Below are 22,066 nucleotides of genomic sequence, written 5' to 3'. Positions count from 1 at the left end.
TGTTTCCCTCTCCCCCTTAAGAATGATTGTATTTTTGTTATAAAAAAATTGCATGCAAAGTAGCTTCCTGATTATTTTAGTGGAAATATTCAAGTTGGAGAATAACACAACTACACAACATCATCATTATCTAATTATCAGTACTGTCTTTTCTTTATGCATAAAAACATCTATACAGATGGGTTTTGGGTTTGCAGTGTATTGTCCATCTCATACCTGTCATATCACATAATCAACCAATTGATACCTTTCAATCTGTAAAATCCATTTATTAAATAAATGAAAACGAGAAAAGATAACGCCACAAAACAAAAAATAGACAATAAAACGATAAGATTAACACAATATGATGATGATGATGATGATGATGATGATGACTATTATTATTATTAATATTATTATTATTATTATTATTATTATTATTATTAAATTAGGATTTATAAATTCAACCTGCCACAGGATCTGCTAAAACTCGAGTCTGTCCTGTGTAGATCTATAACTGTCTGGTTTGGTTCAGCTACCAAATCAGACATCAAGAGACTACAGTGGATGGTCAGGACTGCTGAGAGGATTATAGGTGCACCACTGCCCAATCTCCAAGATTTTTACTCATCCAGAATGGAGATAAGAGGGCTAAGAAAATCACTTTGGACCCCACACACCCAGCCCACTCTCTTCGAACTGTTGACTACCAGAACAGCCAGGCACAATTAAAATATTCATAACTACACATTGTCCATCATAACTGGAATTCAAATGGTCCATTTGTAGACTGCAAACTTGTAAATAACATCTGTACATTCATTTAAACAATATTATTTCGACTTCTGTATATATTGCATTATTTATCTGATGTCTGTTTTACTATTTTGTTACATTATATCTGTACTGTCTTCTGCACTGGAAGCTCCTGACGACAAGTCAAATTCATTGTTTGTGTAAACATACTTGGTAATAAAGCTATTTCTGATTCTAATTCCTGATTCTGATTATAATTAATTTTATTTTTCTTGTTAGAATTGGTTAGTCGGTCAGTCAGCTAGTTAGTTAGTTAGTTAAATGTAATATTTTTGTATTTCTTTTAGTTAAATTGTTTAGGGTGGGGATGAAGTACTGCGTTCAGCCACTAGAAGGCGTCTGATACTTTTGCCCACATACCTATTTGTTTCAGGTTAATTTTAAGAAATAGTAAGCTGCTTGACACATGTACATTACACCACAATAAAAATCTTTCTTGCCAATTTTTTTAGGATTGTCGGGTTAGGGCACATTGTCAAATATAGTTTGCTTTACGTTTGTAAATGTATTAGTAGGTGTTGCTTTCGTCGCTAATATATTCTTAAATTGGCCTGGAATTTTTTATTTCAACTGGTTTATTAACCATTACTATGGTATGCATTCCTGATCCTGGATTTGCCTAAACAAGAGAAGCATTAGACAAAGAAACAAAATAGGCCCGGTTCAAACAATCAAACTTTTTTTATTAGTTAAAATAATAGATTTGTATCTTTTTCTTCTTCTTCTTCCCGCTTCTCCCATTAGGGGTCGCCACAACGGATCATCCGTCTCCATACCCCCCTGTCCTCTACATCTGCCTGTTTTAAATCAACTACCTGCATGTCTTTCCTTACCACATCCATAAACCTCCTCTTTTGGTCTTCCTCTTTTCCTCCTTTCTGGTGGATCCATCCACAAAATTCTCCTACTGATATACCCCATGTCTCTCCTCTGCACATGTCCAAACCATCTCAATCGCGCTTCTCTCACTTTGTCTCCAAAACTGTCTTTCTAATAAACTCATTTCTAATCCTGTCTATCCTCATCACTCCCAACCAAAACCTCAACATCTTCAGCTCTGCTACCTCCAGCTCCACCTCCTGTCTTTTACTCAATACCACTGTCTCTAATATATACAACATCTCAGGTCTCACAACAGTCCTATAAACTTTCCCTTTCACTCCTGCAGATACTCTTCTATCACAAATCACTCCTGCTATCACTCTTCTCCACCCACTCCACCCTGCCTGCACTCTTTTCTTCACTTCTCTAACACACTCTTCATTACTTTGCACTGTTGACCCCCAGGTACCTGAACTCCACCACCTTCACCACCTCTGCTCCCTGCAACCGCACCCCTCCACTGCCCTCCCTCTCATTCACACACATGTACTCTGTCTTACTCTTTCATTCCTCTTCTCTTGTATTATATTTTTTGATGACAATTTATTTTAATATAAGGCTGCACTGAATCTTTGAAGTACAGTGTCTGTACGTATTCTACCCCTTGGAATATCTTTTATAAATTGGTTCCTTCTCCACTGGCGTATGCAAATTTTTTGCACTCACCCTTACCAACGGGTTTTTTATTTTCCGGTCCAACCAGAGTCCAACTTCCGCTTTTCACGTTGACGAGAACCGGAAGTCGTCATCGCGTCAGCAAATAGGGAAATGGAGAGGAAAAGGGGCCTCAGTGAACCCTTAGCATACTGCAGTTATTAGCGCTCGACTGGTCTGTTTTGCCGAATGGACGTTTTTAAGGTGGACTAAATGATCGTTTCTACAAGCCATGGAGTCCCATGAGGAGAAGCCCATCATTTACACGATGGAGAACAAACCCATAGTGACATGTGAGTGGCGGCTTTCTTGCTTGTTGTTAGCAGATTAGCTTGGCCAGTTAGCCCGGGCGGCTGTGCGCGAGCGTTGCGGTGTCCACTGCAGAGCAGAAGTAGCCGTGATTCCGCTCAACCATTCCCGCTTGAACCACTTTATTAACGCGGATTATTACATACGGCTGCTAAATGACACCCTTTTACATGTACAAGCAGTATTGTCAAATATAAAATGTAATATGTGTCACACGGTACGCATTGGCGAACTGACATGTTACCATGGAGCTCACATTACTGTACATTCTGATTAGGAAAAAAAACCATTTCACTTTTTTTCAACAGCTACTCTCAGGAATGGCAGAGGGTGGAGATTACACTAAGACTGTACCGATCTTTGATGTGTTAGCTGTACTATAGTTTTCATCTAAACCCCTACATGATTAGTGCAGACACCGAAAAATGGATAATTGCATGTATGGAATTGGCATATTGCCTGGCGAGCCGAATGCGCTGCACTGTTGCACAACATATGTGTTGGCTGAATAATCAATCCAGCCCTGATTAAACGTGCTGAACATGTTAATGTGGCAAGGACACAGAAAAATCACATCGTATATTTGGATTTTAAAGCTCCAAGCTGGGATTGAAACAGTACACCAAGGCCTGGTTCACATTGTGTGCTGACATTGTTGTCACTACAGATGTCTTTCGTAGGATTTACATTTGCAGTCTATTGCTGACTCCTGTCTGATACTGTTACATGGGTATGGCTTTTTTTTTTACTGGTCATATTCCATATTGTTCACATTCATTTTACAGACCCCAGGCTGTCCATGAGGATGTTGCTGAGGTTCAAAATCTTAATGCAAAATCACTACGTCTGAATACTAAATTAAACCTGGTAAAAACAACAGGCTCATTCGTCTGTTTTACAGCAGAGAGGCTTTCATTTGCATGTAATGTGCCAAGTGTTTCAAAATTGGATCTAGCGAACAGAATTGGAGAATTGCTTTACTTACAATCACAAGGCTGTCTAAAATAAGACATCTTAAGTGGCAGCTGTCCTTATGCTGCCTCCCTAATGGGACGGATTTTATCTAATGAACGGAAACCCTGCCAAAAAATATGGCCTACATAAGCAACCATCTTCTGAATGCAATGCAAGGTAGTAGCGATGCTAATAATTCTTTTTTTTTTTTTTTTTTGCATTAGATTTCTCATCATATTTCTGAACATCAAGTATATAAATTTTTTGTATTGTAAAATCCGATCCTCAGTGCTTGTTTACTAAAGGTGTGGTATTAACTCATTATGCTGGAATGAGTGGTTTCATGGCATGACAAATCCCAAACAAGTTACTACAGTTTTATTTCTCACTCGACTATTTATTAAAAAGAATTGTGTTGCATTTCTTTAATACGGAAAGGGTGAGCTGAGAAATCTATACAACCATGCAGAAACATTGGTTCCTGTAGCTGTTGCACTAAGTGCAGGTGTGAAAGGGCTGTGTGTGTGTGAAAGAGTAACAAAGAGAGCAAGTGAGAAATGTCTATTTAATGTTAATAAGTGTTTCAGCATTAGTATGCAAAGATACTAATGTAAAAACACAACCACTTTTAATGTGCAGCGTAATGAATTATTTGTGTTCTTTTATAATGTATAGGTGCTGGGGACCAAAACCTCTTAACTGCTCTTTATAGCCTGCTGGCACAGCAGCTTCCCTGGGAACCTATGGAATGGAGAAGGCAAGTCTGTCCATTGTTCATCTTTCGAGAATAGTGTAATAGCATCATCATTATCGGACATTTAGACTTGTATTCTTGAGAGATAAAAGTTTGCCTCAAAGTGTGTAATTTTTCCCTTATTAGTTCCTATATGTATTTACACATTAGGCAGTACTGTTGTTTTGCTGACTCTTAGTTTCAACACTGCATGTGAAAAGTATTTTGTACGGCCAAATTCTTATGGACATTCATGCTTTTTATTTCTTTTTTTACTTGTTTCGATTTGTTAATATAATAAACACTCTTCAGAGAAGGTTTCCACTACATTTTGGAGTGTGGCTACAGGGATTTTAGAAAGTCAGGCACTTGGTTGGTGTTTCAGTTCATCCAAAATGTGTTGTATGGTGTGGAAGTCATGGCTCTGTTTGGTACACTTGAGTGAGACAAACAATGTTAAACCATGAAGCATACTTTATGCACGAAGGCACTGGCATGATGAAAAAGGTGCTTAACATCAAGTGAAACCCTAATGTTAAATAATAGAAATACATTTTGTACAATTGTGTGCTTTTAACATTGTGGCAACAGTTTGCTGAATCTGCCCACAAACTTATCTAGTTGGCTAGACAGAGCTGATCTTTGAGTACCTTTTTTTTCTTTTCTAAAATAGTAGTTAGAAAGGAGTCAGAATCAGTAAAATTATGTAAACATGTCATTTCTCTGTGCTTGCTCTGTGCACTTCTTATGAGACAATGTAACATTACAAGTTATTATGTCTGAAGGTTTTCAATACCATAAATAACATCTTGCTATCTGAGATATTTATGATAGATGGTGTAACACAACATTTAGGTTTGCTAATAGATTTTCTGAAATTAACTTTGGGAAATGGAGTGATGCCGGAGTATGCTGTTATAGGTGTATAAACAATGAATTGATGTAAGTGGCCTGATGCTATGTAGTTTATTATTTTCCTTTAATAGCAGGCACCATAATGATTTATTTCTCTGATACCATATTTTCAAATTAGGCCTTTATTGTTATTGAATGCGTATTGAATTTAATAAATAGTACATTTGATCTGCTTACAGTTTTCATTTCATGTTGTGGAATGTCTGAAACAAGTTAGTTCCTGTTATCACTTGCATTATTGCTGTAGACAGTATTTTTAACTTCAGCCTCTCTCTCTCTCTCTCTCTCTCTCTCTCTCTCTCTCTCTCTCTCTCTCTCTCTCTCTCCCCTCTCTTTCTCTCTCTCTTTCCACTCTCTTGCTAGAAGAAAGGCAAAAATAGCAGGGTGTCATCAGAACACAAAACTATCTGTCCTGAAGACTAAAATATTTAATGTAACAGCTTTACCACTGACTGTTAAGTCTCTTCACAGAAAATGTAATGTCATTGTTTTGTTGTTGTTGAGATTTTAGTTGTCCAATTACCGTTACAGTGTGTTTCTATTAAAATATATACAGTGGAACCCGGTTATGTCGATGTCCTAGGGGGTCGCCAAAAAGCATCGAGGTAACCGATGATCGAGATAAACGAAAATCAAAATGGCGGCAATATATTAACGTGCTTGAAATTTCTTTATGTACATGATGTGCGTTAATAAATGAGAATGTGCATGCACATGTTTTTGAAGGTTTTTTTTACACAACAGCGTTGCCGCGATTTGTTTGATGAAGGCATGCTATAAAAATACATACAGTACATGTTTATCTGTCAGGAATCCACTCTGCCACGCCCCCTTCGGCCCCCTTCAGCGTGTCAGGTTCTTTCTCGGCTGCTTTCTCTGAAGCTCCCGCGGCCTCAATCGCGCACATATGGTGCTCGTTTATCATCATCACCACCTCCTGTTTAAACTTCCACACTCTCACTGTCCGTTATTGTTGGTATATGTTGGTTCACGGCGGTCGTTGTTATCGCGCATGCGTATCCCCGTACGTGCCTTCCCACCGGCACTCTCTCAACGGCTGCGCTTTTCTTCCCAAAGTGCATCGCGGATTCCCCCCCCCGATCCTGCCGGTGTTCATTCTATGATTTTGGATGGTCATCACACGTTCCGCGCCGCCAAGCCCGGCTTTCGCCTCCCGTTCATCGCATAACATTTAACCACAAAAGGCATATGTGCTCTAACTAACAGCAGAGATTCACCAGTATACAATACAACACCTGTAGCAGCTGTAAGCCTTGATTTTTCCACCGTTAAATGGCAAATTTTTCCCCCCTTGTGCTCGAGATTTTAGAGTTCGGCGACATATAAAAAGTCAATATAACCGATTAAAAATGCTTAGAAAAAGCGAGAATTTGGCGGTTCCACTTTAAAAACGTCGACTTAATAGGGTTGTCGAGATAACCGAGGGTGAGATAACCGGGTTCCACTGTATATATAATTCATTGATACATGCATGAATGTAAAATTACAAGCACTATTGTCAGGGCTGCTGTTAAAATGTTTATCAATTGAATCAGACTAATCAGAATAAAGAACACAAAACCAATGCTTTTTAAAGAGTGACTATTTGAATGAAATTAGTTCTGTATCATGCGACAACCCCCGAATATTATATTGAGTGGTAGATGGTGTTTCTCAAGATTCAGTGTTGTTTTTCTCGCAATGTGCTTCCCTGAAATATACACAAGCAGTGACCTTGCATTTCCTCTGAGAAGAAAGTAATTATAAAGCATTAGAGCAAGGTTGTTTAGTGTTATTCTTTCAGAGTGTATTCCTTGACACAAATAAAGCTTGATATTTAATGCTTAGTCAAGGACACATCTGGCTCAGAGAGGTGCCTGCTCTTAATCTAAACTCACTCATCCAAGCTGTTAACACAATGTGCTGATACACACTAAGCATTTCTGCTCTTGTTTTAATGTTTTAAAGTGTTTTTTTTATTTTATTTTTTTATGTATAAAATAAATATAATGAACATCAGAAATGAGCATTTCGAGAGTAAACTCTAAATGTACAGTGCTTCATATGCAGCATGCCCTTTCCTTTTGAATTCTAAATATGTCTAACATTTGTAAACTCTACCCTTCTTTTATAACCTTCCTGCTTTGACTCAAAGGCAAGTTACTGCTGATCTCAAGACTCTGTTAAGCTGTGTGGCATGAACTGGATGAACACTTTGCATTTCTCAGCTACATGCCATTTAGGCTTCTGAGAAAGAATAGTTGCTTACAGTATCTATGTAACACTGGAAACCTCAAAGGAAAGGTCACTCAAGTGCATTAGATGCATGCATAAGTGTAGACAACTAATGGATAAACAGATATTGGTGCTGGAATTCTGACTTATCGGTGTGTTATTTTCCCTCAAGGTCGTATGGGCGAGCGCCGAAGATGATCCACCTAGAAGCCAACTTTGTTCAGTTTAAAGAAGAGCTGCTTCCTAAAGAGGGAAACAAGGCTCTTCTCACGTTTCCTTTCCTGCACATCTACTGGACTGACTGCTGTGTGAGTCTTAGTCTCAGCCAAACAGTAGAATCATTTGGGAACAGGGAAAAAGCGTTCATGTTTTTTATCCTGATTTATAGATTTCACATATTGTCCCCATGCCAATGTTTTTTTGCTGGTTATCTAATTTTCTCTGATCTCCTGAAAACATGTTCAGGAGGTTCATAGCACCCTTTTCCCAATGTGTGATTGTGTGTGCTTATTGAGTGAGAAGGATTGATAATTCTGAAGAGAAATGTATTTAAATAAATTATAATGAAAACATAAATGAAAATGTATTTAAGGGCAGTATATGTCCAGTGGGAAATCTCAAAAATGAAGCTGACCTTAAAAATCACCTTCAAAAATCTGATACTTCTGACATAAGGACATAATGAACTGATGGAAGTGTGATGAAAGTTTATGCCCTTGTAATCACAAAGTTGAATGAGATGTTTAATGTATGTCTGAATATATATGACTATTTATATGGTTAACCTTATTGTTTATTATTATTTTTTCAATTATAAAGACAATTCATTGTTTTGTTGTATCTCAGTATTTGTGTTAGTATTATATTGCAAAATGGTTAACTAATTATGTGATTATGAATCAATTCCGTATTTTATTATTAGTACTTTTTTAATAGTTCTTCAGTTAGCGCTATAATTATCGTAACCTTTTCCTCTAACTACAGTATTCTTTTCCTAATACTTTATTGTTAACTCTCTCATGTTGATGAAAAGTTTGGAAAGTTTGGCCTTTGCATCAGTGCATATTTAAATTTCAGTAAAACATGCAGTCATGGGTGATTCTGTAAGAGGTCTTAAGCACTTGGGTAAATAAAAAAAAAAGAATTAAAATTGGGAACTGCTTCAATTACATTTTATTCATAAGAATTTAATATATTACCAATAATGGATATCTGGTTGTCATAACATTTAAGCTAATTATCAAAATATGTGCATACATTTTTTCTTATTTGTCCCTATCTTGTCCATGCTCCAGGACACAGAGACATACAAGACCTCAGTGAAGGAGGACATGCAGCGGTGGCAGAGCGTGCTTAAGCTACACGGCTCAACCGACTGGCTCATCGTGGTTGTGGAAAACGACAGCAAGAAAAAGAACAAAACTAACATCCTACCAAGAACCTCCATCATGGACAAGATCCGCAATGACTTCTGCAACAAGCAGAGCGACAGGTGAGAACAGCTCAGCAGCAGCTGCAGCCCAGTCTCAAACCCTATTCCCTCAAAGCTGGATCATTTTTTAGACAGGTGTAAATGAGTGGGTCTCTGTTGGATTTTGTTTGTGCTATCTGATACTCAGCACTGTTGATTATGTGTCTTGTAATGTGCTAATTTAGAAAGGCTTTGCTGGCAGGCCCTATTTCTGGCCTGTGACTCTACAGCAGAGCTTCTCTGTAAAGCTAGATAAAGACATGACTCATGTATACTTTGCATTTGACGAGTGTGTTTGTTAAAAGTTATGAAAAGTGTGGACTACTGCATAAGAATGTCTTTTATAAAAGACATAAATTGCACAATGTCTTGTATTAGAACTATGTGTCATGTACAACCATTTTCTCATATGGAGACCGGTTTTGCTCGTTTATTACCGAGTTGCCCTTATGAGGATCATTGTTTTTTCTCTTTCCCTTCAATTAGGATTGCTGAATATGCAGTTGAGCTACTTGGTGTAACATGATTAGGCTATTTGTTATTAACTGTAATGTACCTCAAAGGGGTTTAAATCAGCACAAATGATCCTACTTTAATGTTAATGTTCTTAAAGTTATTCATTAATGAGCCTTGTTATTCGTTAGTAGCATTTAATATAACCAAAGTATAAACCTTCAGTAGGCATAAAATAGTTAGCATATTTACAATATTATTTATATTTTTTTTTTTTTTTTTTTTTTTTTTTGAGAGCATGAGGGGTTTATGCGATAACCCATGGTACTGCAAAGTCTAACAGATGTGATGCTCTCAGCAGTTTTACCATCATACTAAGTGCTTGCCTCAGTGTTTTTCACCAGAGAAGTGGAATTTTACTCTGTTACTTCCAGTTCATCCTATTATTTAAAACAGTTCATTAAAACGGGCATGGCACGCTATTTTATATGAAAGTATATTGTAAATATGATAAACGTTCTTTTTATTCAATAGAGAAAATATAAAAAGGTGCAAATAAGTGTACCATGTCTTTTAACCATGATGAGAGCGAGCATGTTATACGTTGTCTTGTAAACTAACACGATTCAGTGCGGCATAACTGGAGTCGTATATGTTGTATTGCTTAAAAATTAAACTGTTATCAAATTATGAGGGCACAATAGAGCTACTTTTTAAAATGTTAAATTTCTTTGTCTCTCTCTTTCAGGTGTGTTTCTCTGTCAGATCCCCTAAAGGAGTCATCTCGCTCTCAGGAGTCATGGAACTCATTCTTGACAAAGCTGCGCACTCTGCTTCTCATGTCCTTCACCAAGAACCTGGGTCGCTTTGAGGATGACATGCGCACACTGCGGGAGAAACGCACCGAGCCAGGCTGGAGCTTCTGTGACTACTTCATGGTCCAGGTACATCCTCACTACGGCTGTTTTTTTTTTACAATCACTTTTGAATTAAAATGAGCAAAATTATGCAATATTCAAATGTATGTCACACGTAAAAATCACACATGAAAAATATTGTCGTTTTTTTTAAGCTAAAAAAATAACTGCAAATTAATCTTCCGAGCTCCTACTTATATCTTACTTTAGAGAATACAAATGCTGGTACAGGGTAATTTTTTCACCACTTACACATGTCTTATGCCTTTGGCTTTTTCTATGCGTAGGAAGAGCTGGCATTTGTGTTTGAGATGCTACAGCAGTTTGAAGATGCGCTGGTCCAGTATGACGAGTTGGATGCCCTGTTCACCCAGTATGTGCTTAACTTTGGTGCTGGAGGTACAGTCTCTTTGGCCCTTTTGTATATATTTGTTCAGTATTTCAGTGGGTTTCAGTTCATATGCTAAAAATTAAGTGTTACTGTATTGTATGGTGTTCAGATGGAGCCAACTGGCTAGGCTCATTTTGCCAGCCAGTGCGGAACTGGAACGGGCTGCTCCTGCGCAGACCGATAGATATGGAGAAAAGGGAACTAATCCAGCGCGGCGAGGCTAGTCTGCTAGATCTGCGTAGCTACCTGTTTTCTCGCCAGTGCACACTGCTTATTTTCCTGCAGAGGCCCTGGGAGGTCACACAGAGAGCTCTGGAGCTGCTGCACAACTGTGTCCAGGAGCTTCGTCTGCTTGAGGTTGGTGTGTCTGTGTGTGACAGTTGACTCCTCGCTATTGATTGACCGCTACCTAAATATTATTAAGTTGATTGATGAGCACAGCAGTGACACTGATGAAGTACTTGTACAAGTGTATTAGGCACCACTGAGGTTTTCATACATGCAATCTGGGATATGTTGGGAGAAGTGTCAAATATAATATAAAATTAGCTGAGAACGAGCTACCACAGAAATACTACAGAAATCTGATCAGCTGTAATTTATTGGTGGTCCTCTTCCGTCAAGGATACGTGTATTACTGACACAACAGTAAAACTTAAGTAAGGTAAAACTTTTTTCAAATAAAGAAACCTGAGTAAATTTTGCATTTAGGTACAGCTCTGATTGCTGTTGCTACTGTTGTCAAACAGGTGTCGGTTCCCCAGGGAGCTCTGGACTGCTGGGTATTCCTTAGCTGTCTGGAGGTGTTGCACAGAATTGAGGGCTGTTGTGATCGCACACAGCTGGAGGCCAACTTCTCCCACACTGTGGGCCTCTGGACTTATGCTACTGAGAAGGTATCATGTCCCACTTGTACTGTTTCATGCTGCGATGCACAAACATACTGTGCAATAGTTTTTTTTTGTTTGTTTGTTTTTACTGCACAATCCATGCAGTGGATGACCCCAGTTTTAAATGATGACAAAAGTATATAATTGATCAATTTGTTTTCTTGCAAATAAATGTAATATATCAGTTTCACATGTTCAGCTTCACATTAGACACTTTGATACAATAACCTCTGAATTAAGCTAATTTATATTTTTAATTTAATGTAATACACTATTGTCCCTAAAAGGGGAATGTTGTGTTGGATTAAAGGTGTTCACATTAACAAGTCAATTGGAACAACACACAATAAAAACATTAACATTAACAAGAGCATTAGATCAACAACAAAAACACACAGGGGAAAAAAAAGACACTCATTCACTGATTAAAATTTTTTGATGTTTAAGAAATGTGTGACACATAAGGGAAGTGGCAGTTTGACTTGACTCTGTCTATGCCATGCTTTTGTTTGGGCTGTTTCAGCTGAAGTCTTTAGGCTGTTTGTGTGGTTTGGTGTCAGAGAATGGGCCCAACTCGGAGGAGCTTAACCGCACTGTTGATCTACTTGCAGGGCTTGGAACAGAGAGACCAGAAACAGGTCTGTCATATAGAAGAGTTTATATTGACTTGATTTATATTAGAGAGTTTATATTGACATAATTGACTATATTTCATTATAGAAATATGCATTTCTAAATTAATGAACAATTCTCTCAAAAGTTTCACAATTTCCAATTATCCCACATGAAGTCAATCAACCAAGACCAGTTTGCTGTCTCGTTCCTATGTTTTTTTTGCTAGAGGCATAATGTAAGAGAAGCTTTCACGTACTTGTTTGCTATTATAAAAAAACTTGCTGACTTTATGACTGTCATGATTTACTGCATGACTTTTGACTCGCATTATGTCAAGTTGTTCAGTATATAAAACACACAAGCTTATATGGTTTCTGACGCTGTATGATTTATATTGTTCTCTATATAAATGTACAAAAGTCGCATAGCTTAAATAATAAAACTTGTGTCGGACTCAGAAGGTGTGCTACAACGTTTAAATGTTGATTTGTACAAACTAAAAACTGGCCTTTGTTAATTAGCTTCATGTGAAATTAGTGGGAAAAACATGAATGTTTTTTGGCAACTGTTTAATTGTGATGCAATTTCACACTTTTTTTTTTTTATTTATTTTTTATTTTTTACAAATAAACTGTTCATACACAATAGGCACTGAGCCAGAATGTAATAGTAAAACGATTTATATACCCAGTTTACATGATGCTAAATTTATTGCATTAAATCTCTTACACAGCAGTAGGGCTGCAGCTTTCGATTATTTTAGTAATCGAGTATCCTACTGATTAGTCCAGTTTACTGATAAAAAGTATTTTTTTTTTCTTTATTAAAGAGCAATACTAAATATACAAGCGAAAATAAGACTTTTAGTTAAAATGATCCCAAACTTTGGAAACTTACTGTTGTGTTCTTTAGCCTGAATCTTCTGAATCCTCGCTGTTTTTTCTACGTTTCTCCATTTTTCATTCCACAGCATCTTCTGTGTTTACCTGTCCAGGGGTTTGCACAATGTGGAGAAACAGAAGGCGAATTGAACGTTTAGAAATAAGACTCCAGAGCGGTCCAAAATTTAGCGGTTGATGCGTCAGTAATAATGGTTCATGGGGAACCACAGTCCTCCGTGTGTAGTTAAATGGACTAAATGAATGTGTTTTTTGTATTTAAATAACTCGAGGAATTGTTTCCGCCCAACACAGCAGTGATGGCTAAAGACATCTTGACAAATGGACCTCATGAGCAATAAATAACTGCAGCACTATACATCTATATAAAGCAGCAATTTGTGTAAATTCCATTTTTGCTTTAACTGTTGCTGTTAATACCAGAAGTGTATAATAGTGTTTTTTTAGATGATCTGACTCTTGGTTATCATGATCTTTTAGCCAACAGTCTTCAGAGCCCATATAAAAAACTTAAAGAAGCATTATCATCAGTAGAAGCTTTTGAAAGACACTACCTGGTAAGTAGTGTCTAACTGTTAATTGTAATGTTTTTTACATTTCTATAATTATGCTGGCCTTATGAAAATGCTAAAACAGAATGTGATGCATTAAAACTGATATATTGATTATAAACTTATGAAAACAATGTCTGACTTTATCCACCCTCTTTGGACACCTTATTTATACACTCTTTGTATCTTCCTTGGTAGGAGTTGTCCCACGCTGCTCTGGAGATGTACAGAGCCATTGGGAGGCTGCGGTCAGCACGACTGGTGGGAAAGAGTCTGGCTGAGTTCTACATGTGAGAGTTTTTACATCGTTACTTTTAACCACAAATTCTTAGTTTCACTTATTCAGGTATAATTTTATTTTCCTATAAATGTAACCATAATCTACAAGGAAAAATTTTATACTCTATACTATTTCCACTTCTGTAGAGTGCTGTATATACTTGGTACATCACCACTGGCCTTAAATTACATTAGAAGGACTGTAAAATTGTTGTTTGGAATTACATTAAATTAAGGGACCTGTAGACATCCTGATACCTTAACCTGTTTAAGCACATATTCACACAGGTAGGTTAATCTGCTAATTGAGAGTGTATGACCAGTGGTGGACAGTAGCGAAGTAAATGTAATTCTTTACTGTACTTAAGTAGTTTTTTCACATATCTGTACTTTACTCAAGTATTTCCGTTTGGGGAGACTTTTACTTTTACTTCACTACATTTTAAATATCTTACTTTTTACTCAACTACATTTTGCGAAATCAGCCGTTCCTTTTTTTTTTTGAGTGTATAAAAAATGTACTTGTCAAACACGCTCTGTTTTAAACTTGTTTTGATTTTGCCCTTCGGCAGTGGCGGATTTAGGCGACATAAAAAAAGTAAGGGGGGTGCAAAAGATAAAGGTGTGTATGCAGCGCTACACTCGTCTCGTTATGCATTTAATAAAATAGACTAATAACTGTATAGCACGTAGGTTATGCTGTTTTGTCTGCTATGCTTTTACACATAGAGCAGCAATATTTATTTTAGGCTGCATAACATTATAATAGTATAATTGTAATGTTAACATTATAATTATATAGTATGTAGTTTATCATAATGTGTGTAGCAGCAAAACAATTACAGCCTAACTAGTCTAATCAGATTGTAGTTAAACAGCTCTTATTTATTTGATTATCTTTTAATTGAGGTGATGTCATAAAGGTTTTCTATGATTGTACTGAGTTCAGTAAATGGAATCTCCAGTGCAGCTTAAAAGAGGTTCATTTAAAAGACATATTTTATAAGAATATAGATGTTGCATGCATCTTAGGGCTACAATTAGCCGAATAGTTAGTATGGTTCTTGGTTCTGAGAGTTTGATAAATTGTGCAATAAATGCATTCAGAGTGATATTTATACATGGACGGGAGCTCTCAGAAATGTATTGTGGATGGCTCTGAGAATATGTCTTATTCATTAAAGAGGAGCTTTTCAAAGCTGAAACTAAACAATGGGGGAGACGTTGGGTCATGGTGTGGTTTATCCAGGGCGTCATTCAAGCTAGAACTGCCATTACCGGTTGGTGGTATCTACTTAACAAGAGCATACAGTTCACCTTCAGTTCAACATCAAGTAGAACATTTTGAGAGGAATAAATGATGATAATCATTATGATAATTTTAATAGTTATTAATTAGTGATTGACTTATTAATATCGTTCTATTAATAGATTGGTGTGCTTAGAGTAACATTAGAGTCTTTTCACATAAACTGAGTTGATTAAGCAAAGAGTCTTGTGATAAAAATGACATGACATTTTAGCCATAATAGATTATAGTACTTGGATACTTAAGTAAATTTAAAGACATATACTTTATACTTTTATTTTTTAATCAGGTACATGCTTTATGTACTCTGTCCACCACTGTGTATAACAGCCTTATTTAGCGATCGATACCGAAATCTTATAAGAAGCCAACTGAAAGCCTGTGTGTGTCTCTGTGTGCATAGGAGGAAAGGTGATGCCCAGACAGCAAAAACTTTCCTTAAGGACTCTTTGAAGTCCTACACGGCCGAAGGCTGGAGCCTGCCACTTACACACACGCGCAAGCAAACCGCCGAGTGTCAAAAACAGCTGCAGCAGACCGAGGAGTATCCTTTACTGAACCCCAAACCCCTGTTATTGCTACCTGATCTCACCTCCGATCTCTTTTGTTACTATCAGCCGTTAGTAACAGTTATGCTCAAAGTGTGAGACCACATTTAATCAGCGTTTTACATTTTTAAAGTCTGCCTGTTTTACCTGTGACATTAATGGACACACCTGTTTACTTTGTTTTTGTTATTTTGTACTGTTTTAGAATAATAATGACATTATAAAGGCATTAACATTGTAAAATAATTTCTAAAATATGAAATACAAAACATTTACAAAACATTTTACGTTTTTTTACATTTACAAAAACGCATTTAAAGAAATATAGGAATTGTAAATAAGTTTTGATAAATTTGATTAATTACATTTTTAAGATACTGAAAGCCATAAATTGAGCCTAAAGAAAATACAAGTCATAAAACTTATAAAAAAAAATTTTTGGGGTGGTTTTTTTTTTTATTATTTTTGAATTTTATTCATTTTGAAATATGCTAATTTTCCTGGTCTCTCGCGTATAGCATGATAGACTGTATAGACTGCTGGATTGTTTGGACTCCTTTACTCTCTGTACCAGCTACTTGCAGACAAGTGCTCTGCTGGCCAGTGATACCAACCTGACAGATGAGGAGAGAAAGCACTTCTGCCAGGAGATCCTCACCTTTGCTAACAAGGCTCCAGAGGGCAAAGGTCAGGGGTTTGGTATATTGCAAATCTTGTAGTTCACAATAGATGCTTTCCTTTGTTCTCTCCTTAATGGTCTGCTTACCTGTTTCTCTATTTAGATCAACGAGTGGTCCTGAGCATGACTGCGTTTGCTCAGCTGCGAGAGCTGCAATTTCTGCCAGCATCTGCCACAGTGCATGTTGGTGCATCCTTGCAGTTAGAGCTGCGTCTGTGCAGCCTAATGCCTGTTCCTGTGCAGCTAGAACAGCTGGCAGCCAGTGTCCACTTTCTAGGGGAGCAACCAAGCACACGTTCTGGCTCTGCAGGCACCCAGCGGCGCCCCGGTCTTAGTCCAGACGGCACTATATCCTTCCCTGCTGTGAGTCCCTCTGGTGGTGCGCTGCCAGGAACAGGCATGCCTGCTCTGGAGCTTCATGAAATTCAGGACCGCAGTCCCTCCGACAACACTCTTAACTCCACTAGTGTTATCTGCAAGAATGCACACATGCTGCTGCGTGCCAATGATGGCTCCTCCCCTTTGGATGTACATAGCACTTTAAGCTCCACCTTTACTATGGAGGACGGAACACAGGTGCTAAAGACCCACAACGTGACTTTGTTGCCAGGAAACAACAGCATTATCTTCACTGCACTGGTGAGGGACGTTGTGCATGCTTGTGTGAAAACATGGGTAACAAAAGCAGCTGCTGAGAAATTACAACATGAAAAGGAAACAAAGCTAACAGCATTAGAGTTCACTATTAGAGTTCCCACAATAAAGACCACAAAACAAAATCTATCAACTTTACCACACAAACTATAACATTAAACTTTATCACAAAAAAAAAAACAATAAAAAAGCAAACCCGACACCACAACAAAATGGGTCTAGTGAAAATCTTAACGGAGCAACACAAATTAATAAAACCATAACAGAAATATTTCCACATTGTCTTCTCAGCACTGTGGAGAAAAACTACAAAGGCCACTGAGATTTGTCTTAAAAATATACGTTCCCCAACTAAATCTCATAAGGTCAAGTGACTTAAGGAACTAAGGTTTTATTTTTTTTTGTTTTTTTTTTTTTTTTTAATCATTATTGATTCTGTGCATAACTTGAATGCAGAGAAGCATGAAAACTAAATAATTTTTGTGTGTTCATGATTGCTTTTCACATGATTAGTTTAAAAACCATCCTGATTAACAGTGGCGAGTGCGCATCAGTGCGGTTGAAGTCTCGCGTTTAAACATCACAGAAAGTGTTCACACACTCGTTCAGCCTAAATAAACTTTGTTTAGCTTGTATAGGAATAATACGTTAATCATTAGTTTGCATTCCAAAAAAAATAGTAACACTTTGTTAAATAAAGCAGTCTTGTGAATTTATCTGAATAATAATTTATGCAACAGCTCTGTGTTTTAAGACTTATATATGAATTATCATTGTTGTTGGAATTTTGTTTTGTGTGTTTGGATTTTGTCACATGCACTCATTAAATAATCTTTAACATTCTCTCTCTCTCACTCAGAGCACAAAGCCAGGCAGCTACAATCTGCGACAGTTGTGTGCTACAGTGGGTCGCGTACAGTTTGTTTTGCCTCACATTTACCCAATTGTGAAATATGAGGTATATTCCCAGGAGCCACAGTTGACCATCGAGCCCCTCACAGGTCAGGCCGCTTTCATCAGTCTGCTGTAGATTGTATATAAAGTTTTGTTGTCTTTGAATTTATTTCCTTAACTATCATACTTACCAAACCCTTTACAGACTAGAAAATATTTAAATTAGGGTTATTTGATCTATTGCTGATCTGAAAGATACTATCTGGGGATAATAAGGGCCTGATATCGCATATCACGTTATGCGCAGATCGATAGGATTGTTTTTGTTAAAACTGTTTTGTTTTTTTGTGTATTTTACCAGTTCCTACCGCTAGCTAGCTCTTCCCAATCATACATCAGATTACTGTGGGACAAGAGAAATGTGATAACAGTAACTCCACCTTGTTTTGGGCTGAATTACACCACCCAGATTCAGTTATTCTGTTTGAAGCTTATTTGCTTCTAAAGTAACTGTCCCAGTTTGTTCTTTGACTGGGGAATTATGCAATGCTGAATTCCCCCATACCTTACTGTACTTGTTTGGTGTGTTTGTTTTGTAGAGAGCCTGCTGGCTGGGCTTCCTCAGAGGGTGAAGTTTACCATTCTAACAGGCCACTACCAAATTAAAAAGGGTGATGCGCTGCAGTTGAGTAACACAGACTCTATGCCTATCCTGCACTCCTCCTCCTGCTCTGCCCGCATTCTTTCTGCCACTGGAGGTGAGAGGGAAAAGCTCACACAGAAATCACATGATCTCAGATTTAAAAGATTGTGCATGCTGGTTGTTTCCTGTGACTTGCTGTCATTAATTTATCGCTCATTATTTATTTTTTGCAGAGCTGGTAGGTGAGGCTGCTCTGTCCATCCAGGCTTCAGAGAAGGTTACAAGCCTCTCTCTGCCTCTAACTCCACCCTACCACACACTGGAGTTTCAGCTCGAGGTGCTGTGCCATATCCCACTATCGCCGGCTCGGGTCGAAAGCGAGCGCCTCACCAACGGCGAGATCCGTCACCGGCCAAGAAGTCGTACACGCTTCAACAGTGGCATGACCTGCATTGACCAGAAGGTCTGATGACTCAGCAACTGCGATGAACACTGCAATAAATTAAATACATAGGGGATTTATATCATGCACTTTGTTTTAGATTTTGCATATAATGTAAATTTTTTTCCACAGGTGTCCATTGACTGCCCCTGGTCTATATATTCCATCCTTATATCTCTCACCTTCTATACCCCCTTCAGAGCCAAACACTCGATACTGTCAGCAGGGAAAAGGTTTGTGGGGGGGGGAAGCTCAACTGTGAAATGTAGCAATTTTTTAATGATTTTTTTTTTTTTGTAATGCATTGTTTAGTGTTTAAATTATCTTTTGATCCCACAGAAAGTACATCCAGGTGTGCCTTGAAAATGTATCAAACACAAACTTTCGTCTAGCCAATCAGACTCTGTCAGACCGTCAGCATACACCTTCACTGGAGCTCCTCTCTCTCAATGCTAAAACACACCAGGTGAGTCAACAGTTTCACACTTACTCACATCGTATCTCTTTTGTTTTGGGTGAGTCACTAAAATTGGACTGATCTCATTTCCTGCGTGTGAAGGTGGTGTACAGTAAGCAGAGCTTATATAGTCTGTGGGAGGTGAAGTGGACAACAGAGCCGCTGCCATGTCTGCAGTGTGTATTTTCTGCCAGCTTTTCTCCTGCCAACGCTCCAGACACAGCACTCAAACCCTACAGCTATGAGTTCCAGCTGGAAAGAGTCTCGGTGAGGACACACACACACACACGCACAAATATTCACACAAAATAAAGGTGTACTTTGGATTTTTCTAACGAACACATTTCACCATGTAGATTGCAGGGCTATTTATTCTGTGTATATTCCACATGTTGGTGGTTGGGTAAATGACTTGTTGCTTGTGCTCTAATTGTCACTAAATGGTCATCGAAACTCGATTTCTTTTTTTTTTTTTTACATTATGGGTTTAACAGCTGTGCTTAAGTATTTCTCTTCTCACACTGCAGACACTGTATAGTGTGAAGGCAGACATCCAGCCTGCTTTGGGAGAGGAGCACTGTCGCGCCGGCACCCTCTGTCGGCTTGAAGTATCAGTCACCCATCTCACAGAGCCGAGTGACACGGAGGGAGAGGATGAGGAGTTAACGGAAAACGAAGGCCTCCGCACAACCAAGCTCATGTATGAGGGTAAGACATCAATGAATATAGAATATGTAAATAAACCCTTTTCATTTGAGGTATAATATAATTGTGTGTGTGTGTGTGTGTGTGTGTGTGTGTGTGTGTGTGTGTGTGTGTGTGTGTTTAGTGGTGGACAACAGCAGTAACTGGGCTGTCTGTGGGAAGAGTTCAGGGTTAGTGTCCATGCCTGTGGCTGCCATGGCAACACACAAAGTACAGATGGAGGTCATGCCTCTATTTGCAGGCAAGCTGCCCTTCCCCAGCATCAGAGTGTTCAAGTACCTGCCCCACAGCGCACAACCTATAAGCCAGCCTGACACAGGTAACACACTTGCACTGTTTCTCTTCTAGGTCTTTCTTTAACTCTCTGTCTGTCTAGAAGACACTCTTTCAGCCTCACTGGACACTTTTTATAAGGAGGCGCAATAAGCAGAACGTAGTTGATGAATTACCGAGGTGCAAGATGAATAAAACCACTGTTTTAAGAAAATATATTATTTTCCTTCTAACAGCGTGCCCTATCATGATTTATTTCTTACTTAAACACTACAGAACGTACGATTTTTGGAATATTGCCCCCTCTGCAAGAACTGTGATATTGCATCCGTTTGCAGAAACTTTTGCCAAATGTGTTTGTCCTTTGTTACACAGTCAGAGTGTTCAGCTCTGGATAAGGGCGTCTGCTAAATGCCACAAATGTAAATGTAAATGTTCAGGCAGTGTCCCAAATCGTTTAATGTATGCCACGTAGTATGCCTAAATAGTAGGGTCCCTTGTGCTGTATGTATTTTATTATTCATGTTAATTTTCTTTCCTTCCAGACTCGTGCCTAGAGAATGACAACCTCTCACTTCTCGATAAGGGTCTGGAGGAGCAGGCAGACACGGCCAGTCTGCGCAGCAGGGGAAGCATTCACTCTGTGGGCAGTAACGAGCAGCAACAGAGGGCTCTTCCTATGCCCCGGCTCGAACCCTTCAGCCCGGGACAAGTGTTCAACTCTAGCCAGACGCAACAGGTTCTCGTGCTCCCCAGCACTGATGACCATGTGCTTGAGGTCAACGTCACATGACACCAAAGTAAGGCCTGCCCCCGCCTAGTCCTGGACCCTGCTTTCTGTGATCTCAGTGGACAAGAGACAGGGGACAAGGGAGGACAAGTGGGGCAGTGGCACATCCCGATCTCTGGACTCGGTTGGCAGGCGATGGCCATTGGCCTGGCCTGAATACAGATACACTAACAAAAGGCTGGAGCCTGAGAATCCATCTACTGTCTAATGGTTTCTGTCTCATTTCTTTATCGCTTTTTCATCTATAAAGAGATGTGCAAAACTGGGAAGAATCTCCTGTCATTTTCTCTCCTACTCCGAGGGCAGCCATGGATTAAGTATCATCCATTTCTGCCTTCCCAGTTCAACTTCCTGCTGGGGCAGTCTTTAATACTACCGTGACAAGAGTCACACTAGCTGAGAAAGACACACACACTCACACACACACACACACACACACACACACAGTGACCTCTGTGAAAGTTTTGGCAGGTATTGCAGTTATTAAAATGGAAATACACGTGACTGCATTGCAAGATTTTATTTGATTATTTTTGTTGCTGTTTACAGTGTCTGACCCTGGGCTCACATGCATGTATTTGCTCAGAAACATGATTACGGCATCAGACAGAGGAGATGAGAAAGGGATGCGACAAGTCCTGCTGATTTACTGCTTCAGATCTCTCTGCTTGTTTAGGCTGCTTCATCAAGCTTGATGTTCAATGTGTGTGTGTGTGTGTGTGTGTG

The 22,066-nt window shown here is 38.6% G+C and overlaps 1 protein-coding gene across 1 annotated transcript; it reads left to right on the top strand.

Annotated features, from left to right (window-relative positions):
• Nucleotides 1-2,409: 2,409 nt before the first annotated feature.
• trappc10 (trafficking protein particle complex subunit 10) lies at nt 2,410-21,844 on the top strand. Its single transcript, XM_046857142.1, has 23 exons — nt 2,410-2,627; nt 4,273-4,354; nt 7,653-7,788; nt 8,776-8,972; nt 10,153-10,348; nt 10,609-10,720; nt 10,822-11,069; nt 11,462-11,608; nt 12,126-12,240; nt 13,597-13,673; nt 13,866-13,957; nt 15,659-15,799; nt 16,378-16,490; nt 16,586-17,121; nt 17,996-18,137; nt 18,630-18,788; nt 18,907-19,136; nt 19,248-19,348; nt 19,455-19,581; nt 19,675-19,839; nt 20,100-20,280; nt 20,402-20,596; nt 21,096-21,844. The coding sequence occupies exons 1-23, from the start codon at nt 2,567-2,569 to the stop codon at nt 21,341-21,343; spliced, it is 3,801 nt and encodes a 1,266-aa protein (XP_046713098.1). The 5' UTR covers nt 2,410-2,566; the 3' UTR covers nt 21,344-21,844.
• Nucleotides 21,845-22,066: the final 222 nt, after the last annotated feature.

This window comes from Silurus meridionalis, chromosome 9 (assembly GCF_014805685.1).
Source record: "Silurus meridionalis isolate SWU-2019-XX chromosome 9, ASM1480568v1, whole genome shotgun sequence".
NCBI classification, from domain to species: domain Eukaryota; kingdom Metazoa; phylum Chordata; class Actinopteri; order Siluriformes; family Siluridae; genus Silurus; species Silurus meridionalis.
The sequence above is the reverse complement of the archived record's forward strand: the minus strand, read 5'-3'. Positions and strand labels throughout refer to the sequence as shown.

Coding starts and splice junctions, on each gene's coding strand:
- trappc10 (XM_046857142.1), top strand. CDS start 2,567: ATGGAGTCCCATGAGGAGAAGCCCATCATTTACACGATGGAGAACAAA. Junction 8,973..10,152: donor TGCAACAAGCAGAGCGACAG/GTGAGAACAGCT, acceptor TCTCTCTTTCAG/GTGTGTTTCTCTGTCAGATC. Junction 18,138..18,629: donor GACCATCGAGCCCCTCACAG/GTCAGGCCGCTT, acceptor TTTGTTTTGTAG/AGAGCCTGCTGGCTGGGCTT.